The sequence below is a fragment of the Anomaloglossus baeobatrachus genome, chromosome 1, assembly GCF_048569485.1.
Source record: "Anomaloglossus baeobatrachus isolate aAnoBae1 chromosome 1, aAnoBae1.hap1, whole genome shotgun sequence".
Classification (NCBI taxonomy): domain Eukaryota; kingdom Metazoa; phylum Chordata; class Amphibia; order Anura; family Aromobatidae; genus Anomaloglossus; species Anomaloglossus baeobatrachus.
In genome coordinates this window covers 853,164,539-853,180,942 of record NC_134353.1, presented here as the reverse complement: position 1 = coordinate 853,180,942, position 16,404 = coordinate 853,164,539, and the positions used below count along the sequence as shown (strand labels likewise).

General features: G+C 48.7%; 1 protein-coding gene across 1 annotated transcript in view; it reads left to right on the top strand.

Annotated features, from left to right (window-relative positions):
- Nucleotides 1–16,404, top strand: part of CERT1 (ceramide transporter 1) — a 102,183-nt gene that overhangs the window by 49,368 nt on the left and 36,411 nt on the right. Inside the window, exons 4-7 of the mRNA XM_075325475.1 lie at nt 3,780–3,887; nt 4,049–4,187; nt 13,621–13,701; nt 14,366–14,523. Of these exons, the coding sequence (XP_075181590.1) occupies nt 3,780–3,887; nt 4,049–4,187; nt 13,621–13,701; nt 14,366–14,523 (486 nt within the window). The remainder of the gene's footprint in view (nt 1–3,779; nt 3,888–4,048; nt 4,188–13,620; nt 13,702–14,365; nt 14,524–16,404) is intronic.

Genomic DNA, 16,404 nt, shown 5'->3' with positions numbered 1-16,404 from the left:
GACGTAATTCCAAATCCCTGTATAGGGGTTAAAGGGCTGCGGGGTCCAGGTTTGTGCTTTGTGGGCGGTTGCTTCTATTCACCTGTTTCACCGATCCCAAGTCCGTGGCTCCAGGCAGGCGTCACAATATGTTGCAACAAAATAGACTTTCATATGGCGTAATGGGGGTCCACTAAACATGGCTTGTTGCTATCTGCTAGCTTGGTACATTAGTGGTGGGCATAGCTGCCATGAGCAGGACAAAGTGGTGAGGAGGTCTGTAGGGTATCACTGCGGCCGCCTACCTCCTGGGTTGTTCCTGTCCGGCCGCCTACCTCCTGGGTTGTTCCTGCCCGGCCGCCTACCTCCTGGGTTGTTCCTGCCCGGCCGCCTACCTCCTGGGTTGTTCCTGCCCGGCCACCTACCTCCTGGGTTGTTCCTGCCCGGCCGCCTACCTCCTGGGTTGTTCTTGCCCGGCCGCCTACCTCCTGGGTTGTTCTTGCCCGGCCGCCTACCTCCCCAACTGCCTACTCCTCTATGCATTGGAGTACACACATTGGCTCTTTCATTCCAGTGTGTTATTTATACATGTGCCGTCAAAGTAAAAATCAGGCAGCACACTGACCAATGCAATTCAGTAGGGCTTTTGCAGCACGCGCTTGTCTCTTCCAAGTCTTTTCCCAGTCAAATTAAATTGGATCCCATACAGATCATCTGTGCAGCATCTGATTTTTCTGGATACATTGCCATTATTAACCTAAGAGACAGTGTTTGATCTTGTACATTTTATAATGTTTATGTGTAATAACAGATGACAAACAGACGGAAAAGTCGGACACCCGGGACATAATGTAGATGAAGATAGCCCAAGTTTTCTTGGAGGAACCCAGATGATTTTTCATATGCTTGTCTGATCTCCGCCTAATCCACGGGGCTCAGATCACTTCCCCAAACCTGCCCTTCTCCAAGATGAGTGTAAAGTGAGGGGGTGGCAGCTGGTGCCGGCTATTTTGCACAGGCAGCACACTCAGAGAGGACTCCAGTCCCAGCAGCTTCACCCCAGTTAGTCAGGGCCCTATGACCCTTTTTTCACTTGTTTTCTGTTTCCTATTGGTTACTGGGCTTTTATGATTCCTTCTAGAATGCGGCTCTCGAATGTGGCTTCTAAGGAAAGGATTTGGGGACCTCTGTGGTATAATTTGATGAGCGCTGCTTATGCTCTTTTGCACAAATAGCAACTATTTAAGAGTCTGGATTGGTGCCTTTCTGGCTGTCAGCTTTTTTATTTGAGAGATTTATGGGGAGGTTTTCTGCAATGTTTATTAAAATGTTTTTTTTATTAGAAAATTCTGCAGAAAATTGATCCTGAAGGCATTGAAGAGGTGAGGTTGTTTCTAAATAGAAATGGGCTTCATTACAACAGCTCCAAAATAATACAGATGAAGCCACCTTGAATCTGATATTCAAAGCCTAGTCTACAGAAAGCTTATTAATATCAAAGGGAATCTCCCCATGTTTTTCCCACCTAATTTGAGGGCAGCATAACGTAGGGGCAGAGATCCAGATTCCAGCGATGTCACTTACTGAGCTGCTTACTGTAGTTTTGATAAAATCAGTGTTTAATTGGCAGTTGGTTATCATTAGAGGACTACTTGGCGTGCTGCATATAGTCCAGCATATACATGAGCTCTGTATAACTGATAGATCTGCAGCAGAGAAAACATTGATTTTATCAAACTAACAGCTCAGTAAGTGACACATCACTGGAATCAGGTTCTCAGTCTCTACATTATGCTGCTCTCAGATGGAGGAGCAAAAACCTGGTGACAGATTCCCTTTAAAGCTTCAATAAACCTATGTACAAAAAAACAATTGCATGCCAATCCTGTTAATAGGATTAACCCAAGCATTGGGGCCTTGTCTTGCCGCACCACTAGTGGAGAGGTGACTGCTCATTCACTTCAACAGGAGAGTCAATAAATTGTCAAGTGGGCGGATCCTTTTGTAGTATCTAGTGCCTCTTCAGCTTCCTAGGGCCAATAATGTAAAGAGGCTTGGTCACTTAGCAGAATCGTGACATGACCATTCAGGGCCTAAGCAGCCCCAGAGATGTTCAGTATGCTGGACGCAGGAGTGACGGACCTCACCGGACTAGATGCTGGTCTCACCTCTTTGAAATGTCCAGATTTTATTATAGTAACACCATTGTGAGACATCTACCAAAAAATTCTTTTGAAAATTGGTGTTGATGGGTGGTCTTATCCAATAGGTGGTCTTCTGGAGATGTTCCACTGTGTGCGTATATATCGTTACTTTTTTTTTTTTCCATTGTATTCTCTTTGGAAAATAAACTGTTGAAAATGATTTTCCCATTGCTGACATAGAGCTAACCTATTCTGCGGCGATGTATGGGGCTCGTCGTTAGTCGCATCTGTAAATAGAATCTGCGATCGATTGGCGTCCCCTGGATGCAACTGGAGAAAATGCAGTTAAAGTTGGAGGATTTTCCCATGAGCCTCTTCAGTCATTAGTGTGATTTAACCCTTTCATCTCGCAGAGTGAGCAGCCCCTGCATGCTCGCCTTGTGTCCTCAGGCTGCATACTAGTGAGCCTGGACCTCCTTCCTTGGCGAGCATCTGAAGGCGTTGGGTGTGGCTTAAGTGCTTCATCTCCTCTTCTATCTGGAGGAACTACTGGGAAAAGGAAGTCATAACATGGATCCTGCTCGGACATCCAAAGTGATGGAGAAGGTGACGCAGTGCAGCAGGGTTTAGACCGGTAACCAGAATGGCAGGACTGTACTGACTTTCTGCACGCTGCCGGTGTCCTAGACATTAGGCAGGGGCCAGGTAACTGCTGGTGACGCTCAAGCAGTAGTTGTGCCCTCTAGTTGCCTCTCCTAGCTGCTTGGCACTGATGGGGTTAAGGCGGTAGGCACTTTGGTCTGGCATTGCTCTGCATGTTGGCATTTTCTATCGATCCTCTCATTTCTGAGTGCCTTTCTGATGTGAGTAGCGCTCGGTCAGATTACTAGGCACCGTGCTGCCGCAGATGTGGGTTTTTCAATTTTTTTTTTTTCTTGTTAATTTTCTGCAATTCTTTCACTTGTGACTTTGTTGTGTTCCTGGTACCAGATCACCGCGTGTACGGGATGGACTGGAGGGCTGAGGGTCAGTGCTTTGCTTTACTCGCTGAGGTTCCTTGTTGGGTTTTGCCTTCTAGCAATGTTACTTTTATTAGGCACAGACACATCCCATAAACCGTCACAAATTGTTGTCCATGTATTACAAAGCCAATGCTATGGATCATGCGGGAAATGTGTTTATAGAAAGATGGTGGAAAATGTCACATCTCTGCCAGCCAGATCCGGTGTCCTAAAGCCAGCCGGCCGGACCTAAAGTACAGATGGGACCTCTGCTCCATTATTGCAGGTCACTGATGGCTCCTCGCGGCTTCACCCCGAGAGATGTTTTCCATTGCTTGGTTAAATGTTCCCTCATTGTAAAGGATGCGATGTCCGATCTCTGCACATGATTGTTAGTTGATATGTGGCTTTTACTGTCATTCTGGTGGTGAGTGGCTGCAGCGGTGACCTCTGCAGGACATCAGTGCCCTATAATAGAAGTGACGTCAGCCACATGTACAGTGCATGTGACCGGCCGGGGGCTCGGTCCTCATCAGCATCATCGCTGTATGCTATTGTCATCTCTATAGCTTCATCCTTGTTGTTCATCTGTGTTGGAGGCTGCAGCGCACATTGTCAGAAATTGACCCATCTTTGTTGCTTTTCTCCCTTTCAGTCTGAATCTGGCTATGGATCAGAGTCCAGCTTACGGAGGCATGGCTCAATGGTTTCCCTGGTTTCTGGAGCAAGCGGATATTCTGCTACTTCCACGTCGTCATTTAAGGTAATATATACTTATTGTCATAACCCGCTATTATATAAAGTGTGTTTTTGCAATGATTTTTAAGTAAAGTGCTGTGATCTTGTGTAGGGTTTTTCTTCTTCTTTTTTGGCCTCTACCATTTTTATATTCTTTCATTTGTATTTCTCCTCATCCTTTGCTAGAAAGGACACAGTCTACGGGAGAAACTTGCCGAAATGGAGACTTTCCGCGACATTCTGTGCAGACAGGTCGACACATTGCAAAAGTATTTTGATGCTTGTGCAGATGCGGTGTGCAAAGACGAGCTCGAACGTGATAAAGGTACGGTGTACTGTGTTGCTATCAGGCCCAGCCACGTAAACTTCTGGCTGATGCATCTTAAAGGGTATCTGTCACCCCATTTGAGATATGTAGTCTATTAATATGGGCAGACAGGTAATAAAGTGCTGAAAATACTCATACCTGTCTGCCTCATAGAAAATGTCTTGTGGAAAAATCATCTTTATTCTCTCTATGTAATTGAGGTCTTCCAGGCTATGGGGCGGATGCTGCCTGGAAGATGGCACTGCCTCTTGTCTTCATTAGCGGAGCTCTCGCCGCCAATCAGTGTCACACTATCCCTGTGACATCTAGTTGTGGTCCTGAAATCCCATGCCTGCTCACCCACAATTTCAGACGTTCCACCCTCTTAATGGCATTGGCTTCATGTGTCTTCAGTGCAGGCACCGGAGAGTCACTGCTGCTTTTGCTCCAGTGATCCGGCGCCTGCTTAGAAGGAGACACATGAAGCCAATGCCCAAAGGAGGCTGGAAAGTAGACATCACAGGGATACCATGAGGCTGATGAGAGGGAGAAGCCACACTAATGAAGCAAGGAGTCAGCACTATCCTCTGGGCAGCATCCGCCCCATAGCCTGGAAGACCTCATTTACATAAAGGGATGAAAGATATTTTTTTACAAGAAGGCATCTGATATGAGGCATACTGGAATGATTATTTTCTGCAATTTATTACCTGTCTGCCCATATTAATAGGTTACATATGTTAAATGATGTGACAGATTCCCTTTTAATATTGTGACCTGGTCATTTACATGACTTATGTTTCTTGGCACCTCTGTTGGCTGGCCACAGGTAAGGTCCTGCAGCCTCCCCCTAGATACCGTATAGCCACACCTGGAAAATCCCATATTACCCAAGCACAACTTTGACAATAAAAATAAGAGAAAATACTATTGTGTATTGAAGAATGTCAGTCCTTTCCACCCAGCGCTGTCTTTGGGTTGATCAATGACTTGTGTGATACTCCCTTACCCCTTTTATTCAGTGTTTAATTGATACCATGTTGTGCCAAATAACCATTCTATACGGCGTGGCCACATGATAAATGAAAACGTGCAGATCTGAGTGTAAAACCTCTTGGCCCCCAGCATGTGCACCTTCCCTCCATCCGTGTGCAAGATTCCAGAATCCTGTTCTCTGGATCCCTGGGGGTCCCAGCAGTCAGATCGTCAGCCATTCGCTATAGGGGATAACTTGCCGTACAGCCGGTATTAGAGGCTGCTAGCCACAAGGGACAAGTCTTCAGCAAATGTGGCTGATGGCAACAGCACAGGATGAGCACTCAAAATATACTTTTTTTTATTGTACTTTCTAAAATCTATATTTAACAAATTAAAGCAGACTTTATACAGAGACTCCTGATGGGATATTCTGTAGATCCCAACTGATAAGGCCGGGGCCATATGGCAACTTGGCTGCAACAAAGGTCGTCAACCAAAGCTACGTCACAGCTCACAGCATTGTGCAACTGAATGGGTTCACGTCACGCCCCGCAAGGTACCGTGACAAACCAGTCTCAAAGTCAGAACCACTTGATTTATTTACAACTAAGGGTACTTTCACACTTGCGTTTTTTTCCTTCCGTCACAATCCGCCCTTTTGGAAAACAGCGGAATCCGTTAACGGATTCCGCTGTTTCCCATAGACTTGTATGAATGACGGATTGTGCCAAAAGGACCTGCGTTGCTTCCGCTGGGCGACGCTCCGTTGCTTCCGCCCAGCGGGAGGAACGCAGCATGTAACGTTTTTTTTTTTGAGCAGCGGAATCCTCACGATTTCACTGCGCATGCTCTCTCTGTGTCCCTGCACGCGTAACCAAGGTAAATATCGGGTAACCAAGCAAAGTGCTTTGCCTAGTTATACCCGATATTTACCCTGGCTACGTATGCAGGGAGCCCGACACTTCCCTGCCTAGCTCCGCTCCCTCCCGCACTCCACTCCGCATGTGTATATACACACACTCACCTGTCCTCAGCGCCATGGCCACGCTCGGCTCCACCCACCCCGCACTCCGCCCCCGCACACATTCTCTGCGGCCGAACGATTAGCTGATCACCCGGCGGCCGGCTACTGGGAGCGATCAGCTGATCACCCGGCGGCCGGCTACTGAGAGCGATCAGCTGATCGTTCACAATAGTCTGCCGCCGGTAAACTGTAAAAAATAAAAAAAAAATAAAATCGGATTCCGTTGTTTTGCAGCATCCGTTGCATCCGTCACACAACGCAATGCAACGGATACCATTCAACGCAAGTGTGAAACTAGCCTTACCGTGTTTCTTTTTCGCTCTATTGGGAGACCCAGACAATTGGGTGTATAGGCTATGCCTCCGGAGGCAGCACAAAGTATTACACTCAAAAGTGTTAAGCCCCTCCCCTTCTGCCTATACACCCCCCGTGCTCCCACGGGCTCCTCAGTTTTTTTGCTTTGTGCGAAGGAGGCAGACATGCAAGCACAGCTCCACAGATTAGTCAGCAGCAGCTGCTGACTAGGTCGGATGGAAGAAAAGTGGGCCCATATAGGGCCCCCAGCATGCTCCCTTCTCACCCCACTTTTGTCGGCGGTGTTGTTAAGGTTGAGGTATCCATTGCGGGTACGGAGGCTGGAGCCCACATGCTGTTTTCCTTCCCCATCCCCCTTAGGGCTCTGGGTGAAGTGGGATCTTATCGGTCTCCAGGCACTGAGACCGGGCTTCATCCACAACTCCTGTGGAGCCTGATGGATAGGAGCCGATACCGTTCAGGGACATGGCCCTGCATCTTAAAGGTACTCTGTATCCCTATGGGGACCGCGCACGGCATCACCTCAGCTTTGCTGGGTGTGCTAGTGCACCGGGGACCGCGGCGCTGACCGGGTCTATATGTGCCATTACACACTCAGCGTCGCTGAGTGTGTTTATATGTAAGGGCTACCGCACTGACCGCCGTTGCCACGGGACACTGCGGCGCGGCTGGGACTTGTAGTTCGCCGGGGACTTTCACGCGACCGCGCTTTTACGGCGGCCGCGTTTATTACTACGGTCCCCGGCTTCATTGCGGCCTAGTTTCCCTTTTTCTCTCCCGCCCTCAGCCCTGACAGGCAGGGGAAGGGCGGGACGCTGCACGGAGCGTGCAGCAATGAGGGCTGGAGTATGATTTACATGCTCCACTCCCCTCACCGTGCACAGTGTGAGCGCCCGTTTCGCGCTCTTTCCAGGCCACGCCCACAGCTTCCTCAGCTCGTCAGGACGCCGCAGCCATTCCTGTCAGCTCCACCGACGCTGCAGAGAGGGACATATTCATGGGAGACCCAGACACGGTCTCTGGTGGCCTCACAACCGCTTAGGCGGCTGGTAAACAGCACATGTGGTGCTAGCCCCAGGGTGCTGTATTGTATGGGTACATTATTTGTGTACTGTATATAATTTACACTGTATGAGCACAGTTCTTTCTGGCTATATACCCTATTGTGTTACTCAGGGAAAACTATAGCATGGCGCCCACAAAAGGCAGGGGTGCCAAAACACAGGCTTATTATGTTGCCTGCGCCGCATGTAAGACCCAGCTACCGACAGGTTCCACTGACCCTCATTGTGTACAGTGTTCGACCCCTGTGACACTTCCTCAGCCGGATCCTCTGCTAAGAGGGGCCCAGGGGGAGCCACCTATTGACAATGTCCAGGTGACGGGGACTGAGTTTGCAGCCTTTAAGGATCAACTCTCTGAGACTATGGCTAAGATACTAGAAGCCTTGCAGTCCAGACCGGTATCTCAGCAAAGGGACTCTGTTGAATCATTGGTCCCTGACCCCCCTCAGTTGGACCAACAATGTCCTCACGGGGTATCTCATACCTCCCAGACGGAGGGTTCGGACTTAGAACCTAGCCCCAGATCGTCTAAGCGGGCCCGCTTAGAATTTCCCTCGACATCATATTGTTTAGGGTCTCAGCGGGGGGATTCTCTGGTTGATGATGCGGAGACAGCTGATCAGGATTCTGATCCTGGGAGCGCTCTCAATCTTAATTCTCCAGACGGGGACGCCATAGTGAATGATCTTATTGCATCCATTCATCAGTTGCTGGATATTCTTCCCTCAGCCCCTCCGGCGGAGGAGTCAGATTCTCAGCAGGAGAAATTTCGCTTCAGGTTCCCCAAGCGTACACAGAGTATGTTTCTAGACCACTCTGATTTCAGAGAGGCAATCCAGAATCACCATGCTTGTCCGGATAAGCGTTTCTCTAAGCGCCTTAAGGATACACGTTATCCTTTTCCCCCGGAAGTGGTTAAAGGTTGGATTCAATGTCCCAAAGTGGATCCTCCAATCTCCAGACTGGCGGCTAGATCCATACTTGCAGTGGAAGATGGGGCCTCGCTTAAAGATGCCACTGACAGGCAGATGGAGCTCTGGATGAAATCCATCTATGAAGCTATCGGAGCTTCTTTTGCCCCAGCATTCGCAGCCGTATGGGCGCTACAAGCTATATCAGCAGGTCAAGCGAAAATTGAAGCGGCTGCGCCACAAGTGGCTTCCATTACCTCCCAGACCTCGGCAATTGCGTCTTACGCTATGAATGCTGTCCTGGACTCTGTGAGCCGTACGGCAGTTGCGACCGCCAATTCGGTAGTAGTCCGCAGGGCCTTGTGGCTACGGGAGTGGAAGGCAGATTCCGCTTCCAAAAAGCGTTTAACCGGTTTGCCAATTTCTGGCGACAGGCTCTTTGGCGAGCGCCTGGATGAAATCATCAAACAATCCAAGGGAAAGGATACATCCTTACCCCAGCCCAAGCAGAACCTCTCCCAACAGAGGAGAGGGCAGTCGAGGTTTCGGTCCTTTCGGGGCGCGGGCCGGTCCCAATTCTCCTCGTCCAAAAGGTCTCAGAAAGAACAAAGGAACTCTGATGCATGGCGGTCTAAGTCACGTCCTAAAAAGGCCATTGGGAGCACCGCTAACAAAGCGGCTGCCTCATGACTTTCTACCTCCTCTAGTAGCATCCTCGGTCGGTGGCAGGCTCTCCCGCTTTTGCGACACCTGGCTGCCACAAATAAAAGACCGCTGGGTGAGAGACATTCTCTCTCACGGTTACAAGATAGAGTTCATCTCTCGTCCCCCGACTCGATTCTTCCGGTCCTCTCCGCCCCCCGAGCGAGCCGAGGCTCTTCGGCAGGCGCTGGGCACCCTGAAGGCAGAAGGAGTGGTGGTCCCTGTTCCTCTTCAGCAACAGGGCCACGGTTTTTACTCCAACTTGTTTGTGGTCCCAAAGAAGGACGGGTCCTTCCGTCCTGTCCTGGACCTGAAACTTCTCAACAAACACGTAAAGACCAGGCGGTTCCGGATGGAATCCCTCCGTTCCGTCATCGCCTCAATGTCCCAGGGAGATTTCCTTGCATCGATCGATATCAAAGATGCTTATCTCCACGTTCCGATTGCCCCAGAGCACCAACGCTTCTTGCGCTTCGCCATGGAAAACGAACACCTGCAGTTCGTGGCACTACCATTCGGCCTGGCAACAGCCCCACGGGTTTTCACCAAGGTTATGGCTACTGTAGTAGCGGTCCTCCATTCTCAGGGTCATTCTGTGATCCCGTACTTGGACGATCTGTTGATCAAGGCACCCTCTCAAGAGGCATGCCAACACAGCCTCGACGCTACCCTGGAGACTCTCCAGAGTTTCGGGTGGATCATCAATTTTCCAAAGTCAAATCTGACACCGGCCCAATCGCTGACGTACCTTGGCATGGAGTTTCATACCCTCTCAGCGATAGTGAAGCTTCCGCTGATCAAACAGCAGTCACTACAGCAAGGGGTACAGTCTCTCCTTCAAGGCCAGTCACACCCCTTGAGGCGCCTCATGCACTTCTTGGGGAAGATGGTGGCGGCAATGGAAGCAGTCCCTTTCGCGCAGTTTCACCTGCGTCCCCTTCAATGGGACATCCTACGCAAATGGGACAGGAAGCCGACGTCCCTCGACAGGAACGTCTCCCTCTCTCAGGCGACCAAAGCCTCCCTTCGGTGGTGGCTTCTTCCCACTTCATTATCGAAGGGGAAATCATTCCTTCCCCCATCTTGGGAAGTAGTTACGACAGACGCGAGTCTGTCAGGATGGGGAGCGGTTTTTCTCCACCACAGGACTCAGGGTACGTGGACCCGGCAAGAGTCCTCGCTTCAGATCAATGTTCTGGAAATTCGGGCAGTGTATCTTGCCCTGAAAGCGTTCCAGCAGTGGCTGGCAGGCAAGCAGATCCGAATTCAGTCGGACAATTCCACAGCGGTGGCATACATCAATCACCAAGGCGGCACACGCAGTCGTCAAGCCTTCCAGGAAGTCCGGCGGATCTTGATGTGGGTGGAAGCCACGTCCTCCACCATATCCGCAGTTCACATCCCAGGCGTGGAAAACTGGGAAGCAGATTATCTCAGTCGCCAGGGCATGGACGCAGGGGAATGGTCCCTTCACCCGGACGTGTTTCAGGAGATCTGTTGCCGCTGGGGGGTTCCGGACGTCGACCTCATGGCGTCCCGGCACAACAACAAGGTACCAATGTTCATGGCACGGTCTCAAGACCCCAGAGCTCTGGCGGCAGATGCCTTAGTTCAGGATTGGTCGCAGTTTCAGCTCCCGTATGTGTTTCCTCCGCTGGCACTGTTGCCCAGTGTTACGTAAGATCAGGGCCGACTGCCGCCGCGCCATCCTCGTCGCTCCAGACTGGCCGAGGAGGTCGTGGTACCCGGATCTGTGGCATCTCACGGTCGGCCAACCGTGGGCACTACCAGACCGAACAGACTTGCTGTCTCAAGGGCCGTTTTTCCATCTGAATTCTGCGGCCCTCAACCTGACTGCGTGGCCATTGAGTCCTGGATCCTAGCGTCTTCAGGATTATCTCAGGATGTCATTGCCACTATGAGACAGGCTAGGAAACCAACGTTCCCCAAGATCTATCACAGGACGTGGAAAATTTTTGTCATGGTGCTCTGCTCAGGGTTTTTCTCCCTGGCCATTTGCATTACCTACTTTTCTGTCCTTCCTTCAATCTGGACTGGAAAAGGGTTTGTCGCTTGGCTCCCTTAAGGGACAAGTTTCTGCGCTCTCGGTGTTTTTCCAGAAGCGCCTAGCTAGACTTCCACAGGTACGCACGTTCCTGCAGGGAGTTTGTCACATCGTTCCACCTTACAAGCGGCCGTTAGAACCCTGGGATCTGAACAGGGTGCTGATGGTTCTTCAGAAACCACCATTCGAGCCAATGAGAGATATCTCTCTCTCACGCCTTTCGCAGAAGGTGGTCTTCCTTGTAGCAGTCACTTCTCTTCGGAGAGTGTCTGAGCTAGCAGCGTTGTCATGCAAAGCCCCTTTTCTGGTGTTTCACCAGGACAAGGTGGTTCTACGTCCGGTTCCGGAATTTCTCCCTAAGGTTGTATCCCCCTTTCATCTCAATCAGGATATCTCCTTACCTTCTTTTTATCCTCATCCAGTTCACCAATGTGAAAAGGATTTGCACTTGTTAGATCTGGTGAGAGCACTCAGATTCTACATTTCTCGTACGGCGCCCCTGCGCCGCTCGGATGCACTCTTTGTCCTTGTCGCTGGCCAGCGTAAAGGGTCACAGGCTTCCAAATCAACCCTGGCTCGGTGGATCAAGGAGCCAATTATCGAAGCTTACCATTCGGCTGGGCTTCCGGTTCCCTCAGGGCTGAAGGCCCATTCTACCAGAGCCGTGGGCGCGTCCTGGGCTTTGAGGCACCAGGCTACGGCTCAGCAGGTGTGTCAGGCGGCTACCTGGTCGAGCCTGCACACTTTCACGAAACACTATCAGGTGCATACCTATGCTGCGGCGGATGCCAGCCTAGGTAGACGAGTCCTTCAGGCGGCGGTTGCCCACCTGTAGGAAAGGGCCGTTTTACGGCTCTCTTACGAGGTATTATTTTACCCACCCAGGGACTGCTTTTGGACGTCCCAATTGTCTGGGTCTCCCAATAGAGCGAAAAAGAAGAACGGAATTTTGTTTACTTACCGTAAATTCCTTTTCTTCTAGCTCTAATTGGGAGACCCAGCACCCGCCCCTGTTTTTTTGTGCACACATGTTGTTCATGTTGAATGGTTTCAGTTCTCCGATGTTCCTTCGGATTGAAGTTACTTTAAACCAGTTTGTAATTATATTTCCTCCTTCTTGCTTTTGCACCAAAACTGAGGAGCCCGTGGGAGCACGGGGGTGTATAGGCAGAAGGGGAGGGGCTTAACACTTTTGAGTGTAATACTTTGTGCTGCCTCCGGAGGCATAGCCTATACACCCAATTGTCTGGGTCTCCCAATTAGAGCTAGAAGAAAAGGAATTTACGGTAAGTAAACAAAATTCCGTTCTTTTCAGGGTTTTTTTTTTTAAGACTCACCGAATTATAAGACGCACCCCAAATTTGAAGGAAAAAAAGGTGAAAAAAAAAATATATAAGGTCCGTTTTATAATCTGGTGGTGTCTTACCAGGGAGAGGGGGAAGCAGCGGAGTGGGGTGACGCAGCCCAGATACTCACTGTGGTCTCTGCTCTGTGCGGGGCCGGAGACGCCACTCTGCTCTGTGAGGGGCCAGAAACGCTCTGCTCTGTGCGGGGCCGGTGACTACACTCTGCTCTGTGAGGGGCCAGAGACGCTCTGCTCTGTGAGGGGCCAGTGACTACACTCTGCTCTGTGAGGGGCCAGAGACGCTCTGCTCTGTGAGGGGCCAGAGACGCTCTGCTCTGTGTGGGGCCGGTGACTACACTCTGCTCTGTGTGGGGCCGGTGACTACACTCTGCTCTGTGTGGGGCCGGTGACTACACTCTGCTCTGTGTGGGGCCGGTGACTACACTCTGCTCTGTGCGGGGCCGGTGACTACACTCTGCTCTGTGCGGGGCCAGTGACTACTCTGCTCTGTGCGGGGCCGGTGACGCCGCTCTGCTCTGTGCGGGGGGCAGGGAGTCACTGGCTATTCTGAAGATGGCGGTCTACGGTGAGGGCTTCAAATAATGGCGGTCATAGTCGGCGCGTGCGCATATGACCGTCTGAGCTGAGAGTTCAATCTGCACATGCACTGACTCTAGGCTCCATTATTTGAATCCCTGACCGCTGACATCTTCAGAATGATCGCCCGCCGCACAAAGCAGCCGCGCGCAGGGCAGAGTGGAGCCGATGCACACAACAGCGCCATACTGACAAGCGCCGGCAGCACCCGGTAAGCTACATTTAGATTTTAAGACGCACCCCACATTTTCCTCCCAAATTTTTGGGAGGAAAGGTGCGTCTTATAATCCAAAAAATACGGTACGTTTCGTGATACCTTGGAGGTTGTAGTGTGAACCCATTCTGTTGCACTTGATTTAAAAAAAAAAAAGAACAATACATCTAAATATATATAGTATTTGTGTATAGGTATATAATTTTATTTTATTGATTGATTTTTTTTTCCTTTAGTTGTTGAAGATGACGAAGAAGATTTCCTGCAAAACCACAGTGGAGATTATATTCACAGCAGTAATGGGAACAGGGAAAAAGGTAAGCCATTTGCTTGTACACAGTAATTTGCTACTTGCTTATCTTGGAGTCTCGGATGCAGAAATCATAACCCGGGTTGCGGTAACTTGTAATCTTGCATCTTCCAGTGAAGATAAGCCCCGTTCGGTCTTCACTGACTTTATTCTGCTTTCCTCTCTTCGTTGTATTATATTATACATTTTAAAAAAAATATATGGAAAATCCAGCATCTGAAAAATCAATAAAATTCACATTTTTATTCATGCAAAATCCATAAAACGTAATGAATTTGCAGCTTCATGATGAAATCGGGTATTTTATCCTTTTTTTTTTAATCATGAAGCTGTGACTTCATTACGTTTTCTGGAGTTTGCATAAATAAAAATCAGAATTTTCTAGAAGACTTTCAGATGCCTGACTTTCCATGTATTTTTTTTTTTCTATTTCACCTGCTGTACAGCAAGTGTTCGGGAAATCAAATCCTCAAAAGCAGAGTGTGCGGATTTATATTTGTACATTGTACGTTGCTCCCATTTTATATAGCCAGTCCTCAGAACAGGGAGCGATTTCTTTAACAGTATTTTCCTATTTCCACCCGCACTTTTACAGCACTTCTACCCTATATCAATATGTGACAATGTATACATAGCTGAGGATGTATGACTGTGATTTGTTTGCATTTCAGTGTTCCCGCATGTAACGCCTAGGGGCATAAATGGAATTGATTTTAAAGGAGAAGCAATTACCTTTAAGGCGACTACAGCCGGGATATTATCCACTCTATCGCATTGTATTGACCTTATGGTTAAACGAGAGGACAGCTGGCAAAAAAGGCTGGACAAGGTAATGGTGATCTGCAGTGTGGTTACATATAGGCTTCAGGATTATGTAGGGAGGACAATTCAGTGTGGGGAGACACTTGTGTTCACACAGGAACCTTGGTAGACCTTGTTTGGTCAGGGTGTGGTGCAAGGAGCGAAGAAACACACCAGCCTGGAACCCAGCTTTATTATTGTAAAAGGGCCAAACATGTGGAAGGAGTAGGAGGGATTGGCCAAGTAGTGAACAACCCCTTTATGGATCCTTAAGTTTATAGGTTTTGGGTTAGCAAACCTTATAACTATGAATAAGGGTTGCTATACTGAAATTCATAAGCTTATGGATCCTTAATCTTATTTTTTTGCTTTTTCTTACCATGTTTTTAATGGCACAGTAAAATTTATGTTTTAACCTTTTCCTATTGGTGCTGGAGCCCAGTCCTCGTGCACCTTTCTTTCATCAGAATTACGTGGTGTTGGGGTGTATACAGGTGTCGTGGTCAAATTGTATAAAACCACGATGACAAAAGATTTAAAGGGGTATTTACAGACATACATGATCAAAATCACCTTGGGTACATAAATACATTACCGCAACTAATTTGAAGTTTCTGCTGCAAAAAAAACACAATTGTCATCACGCTCTAACCTTCTGCTCCGAAAACTCTAAGTTAGTGTGTTGACATTGTTTTGTTTTTTTGGTTTTTTTTTTTAGTTTTTTTTTTTTTTTTTTGCAGCACAAATGCTTCAAATCCTTCTCAATCTCCAAACACCATGTTTTGAGGATTTTTGAGTTGTAATCTACCCTTGTAGCATGTCATCTGACCAGTTATGGATGGCTACATGTGTAGAACATTAGAACCACCGTCGGTACATGAATACAGCCTCAAAACCACTCTCAGTACATGAATTCAGCAGCAGAACCACACTTAGTAAAAGAATTTGGCACGTAAACTACCATCAGTACATGACTACTTCAACAAGCTTAGTACAGAGGTCAACTGCAATGTCAAATCAGCCCCGTATGTATGTGCATCACATGAACCTTCAGCTCCCATTATCTCCATAATACTGATAAGGAGATACTGGGATTTGTTAACAGCCATCATCAGACTGTGAACCACAGTACTGATGACACACAGGCAGTATCACAAATAATCATTTACATTCAGGCACCTTTTATAGACATGTTCTCTGAATCATACTCATCCTTTTTTTCTCCATGTAGTACAGATGCTATGATGAGATTTCATTCCCAGAGCTCATATCTGTAGACTTCCCTCTTCTACTATATTCTGCCGCACTTTCTGACAATGTGCCCTTAAAAATAAGAATTACTACTTACCGGTAATGATGTTTCCAGGAGCCAACATGACAGCACGGTAGGAGTTGCTCCTTTGACCTTTACAGGGACAGGAAACGCAAGAGTTTAAAAGCCCCTCCCCATCCCCCTTTCCTCAGTGTTTTTTAAAGTACCACACCAGGATGGGAGATAACACCATTTTATTAATGCAGAACGCACAACACACGGTACATAATCAGACGGGAGGGAAATAAGCGTGCTGTCATGTTGGCTCCTGGAAACATCATTACCGGTAAGTAGTAATTCTTATTTTCCAGGATGCCACATGACAGCACGGTAGGAGAATGCCAAAGTAATCCACATGAGGGGGGGACCACAGCCTGCAAAGCCCTGCTACTGAACAACATGTGCTGATCGGTGAGAAGGCCCAGTTTATAATGCTTACAAAACGTGTGGGGACCCGACCACGTTGCCGTACGACAAATCAGATCCAAGGAAACCCCCACCTTCTCCGCCCAAGAAGAGGACAGAGCCCTGGCGGAGTGGGCCCCAATGCGAGTTGGGAGGTCCCGACCCGCGGACTGGTAAGTAGCTGAAACAGCG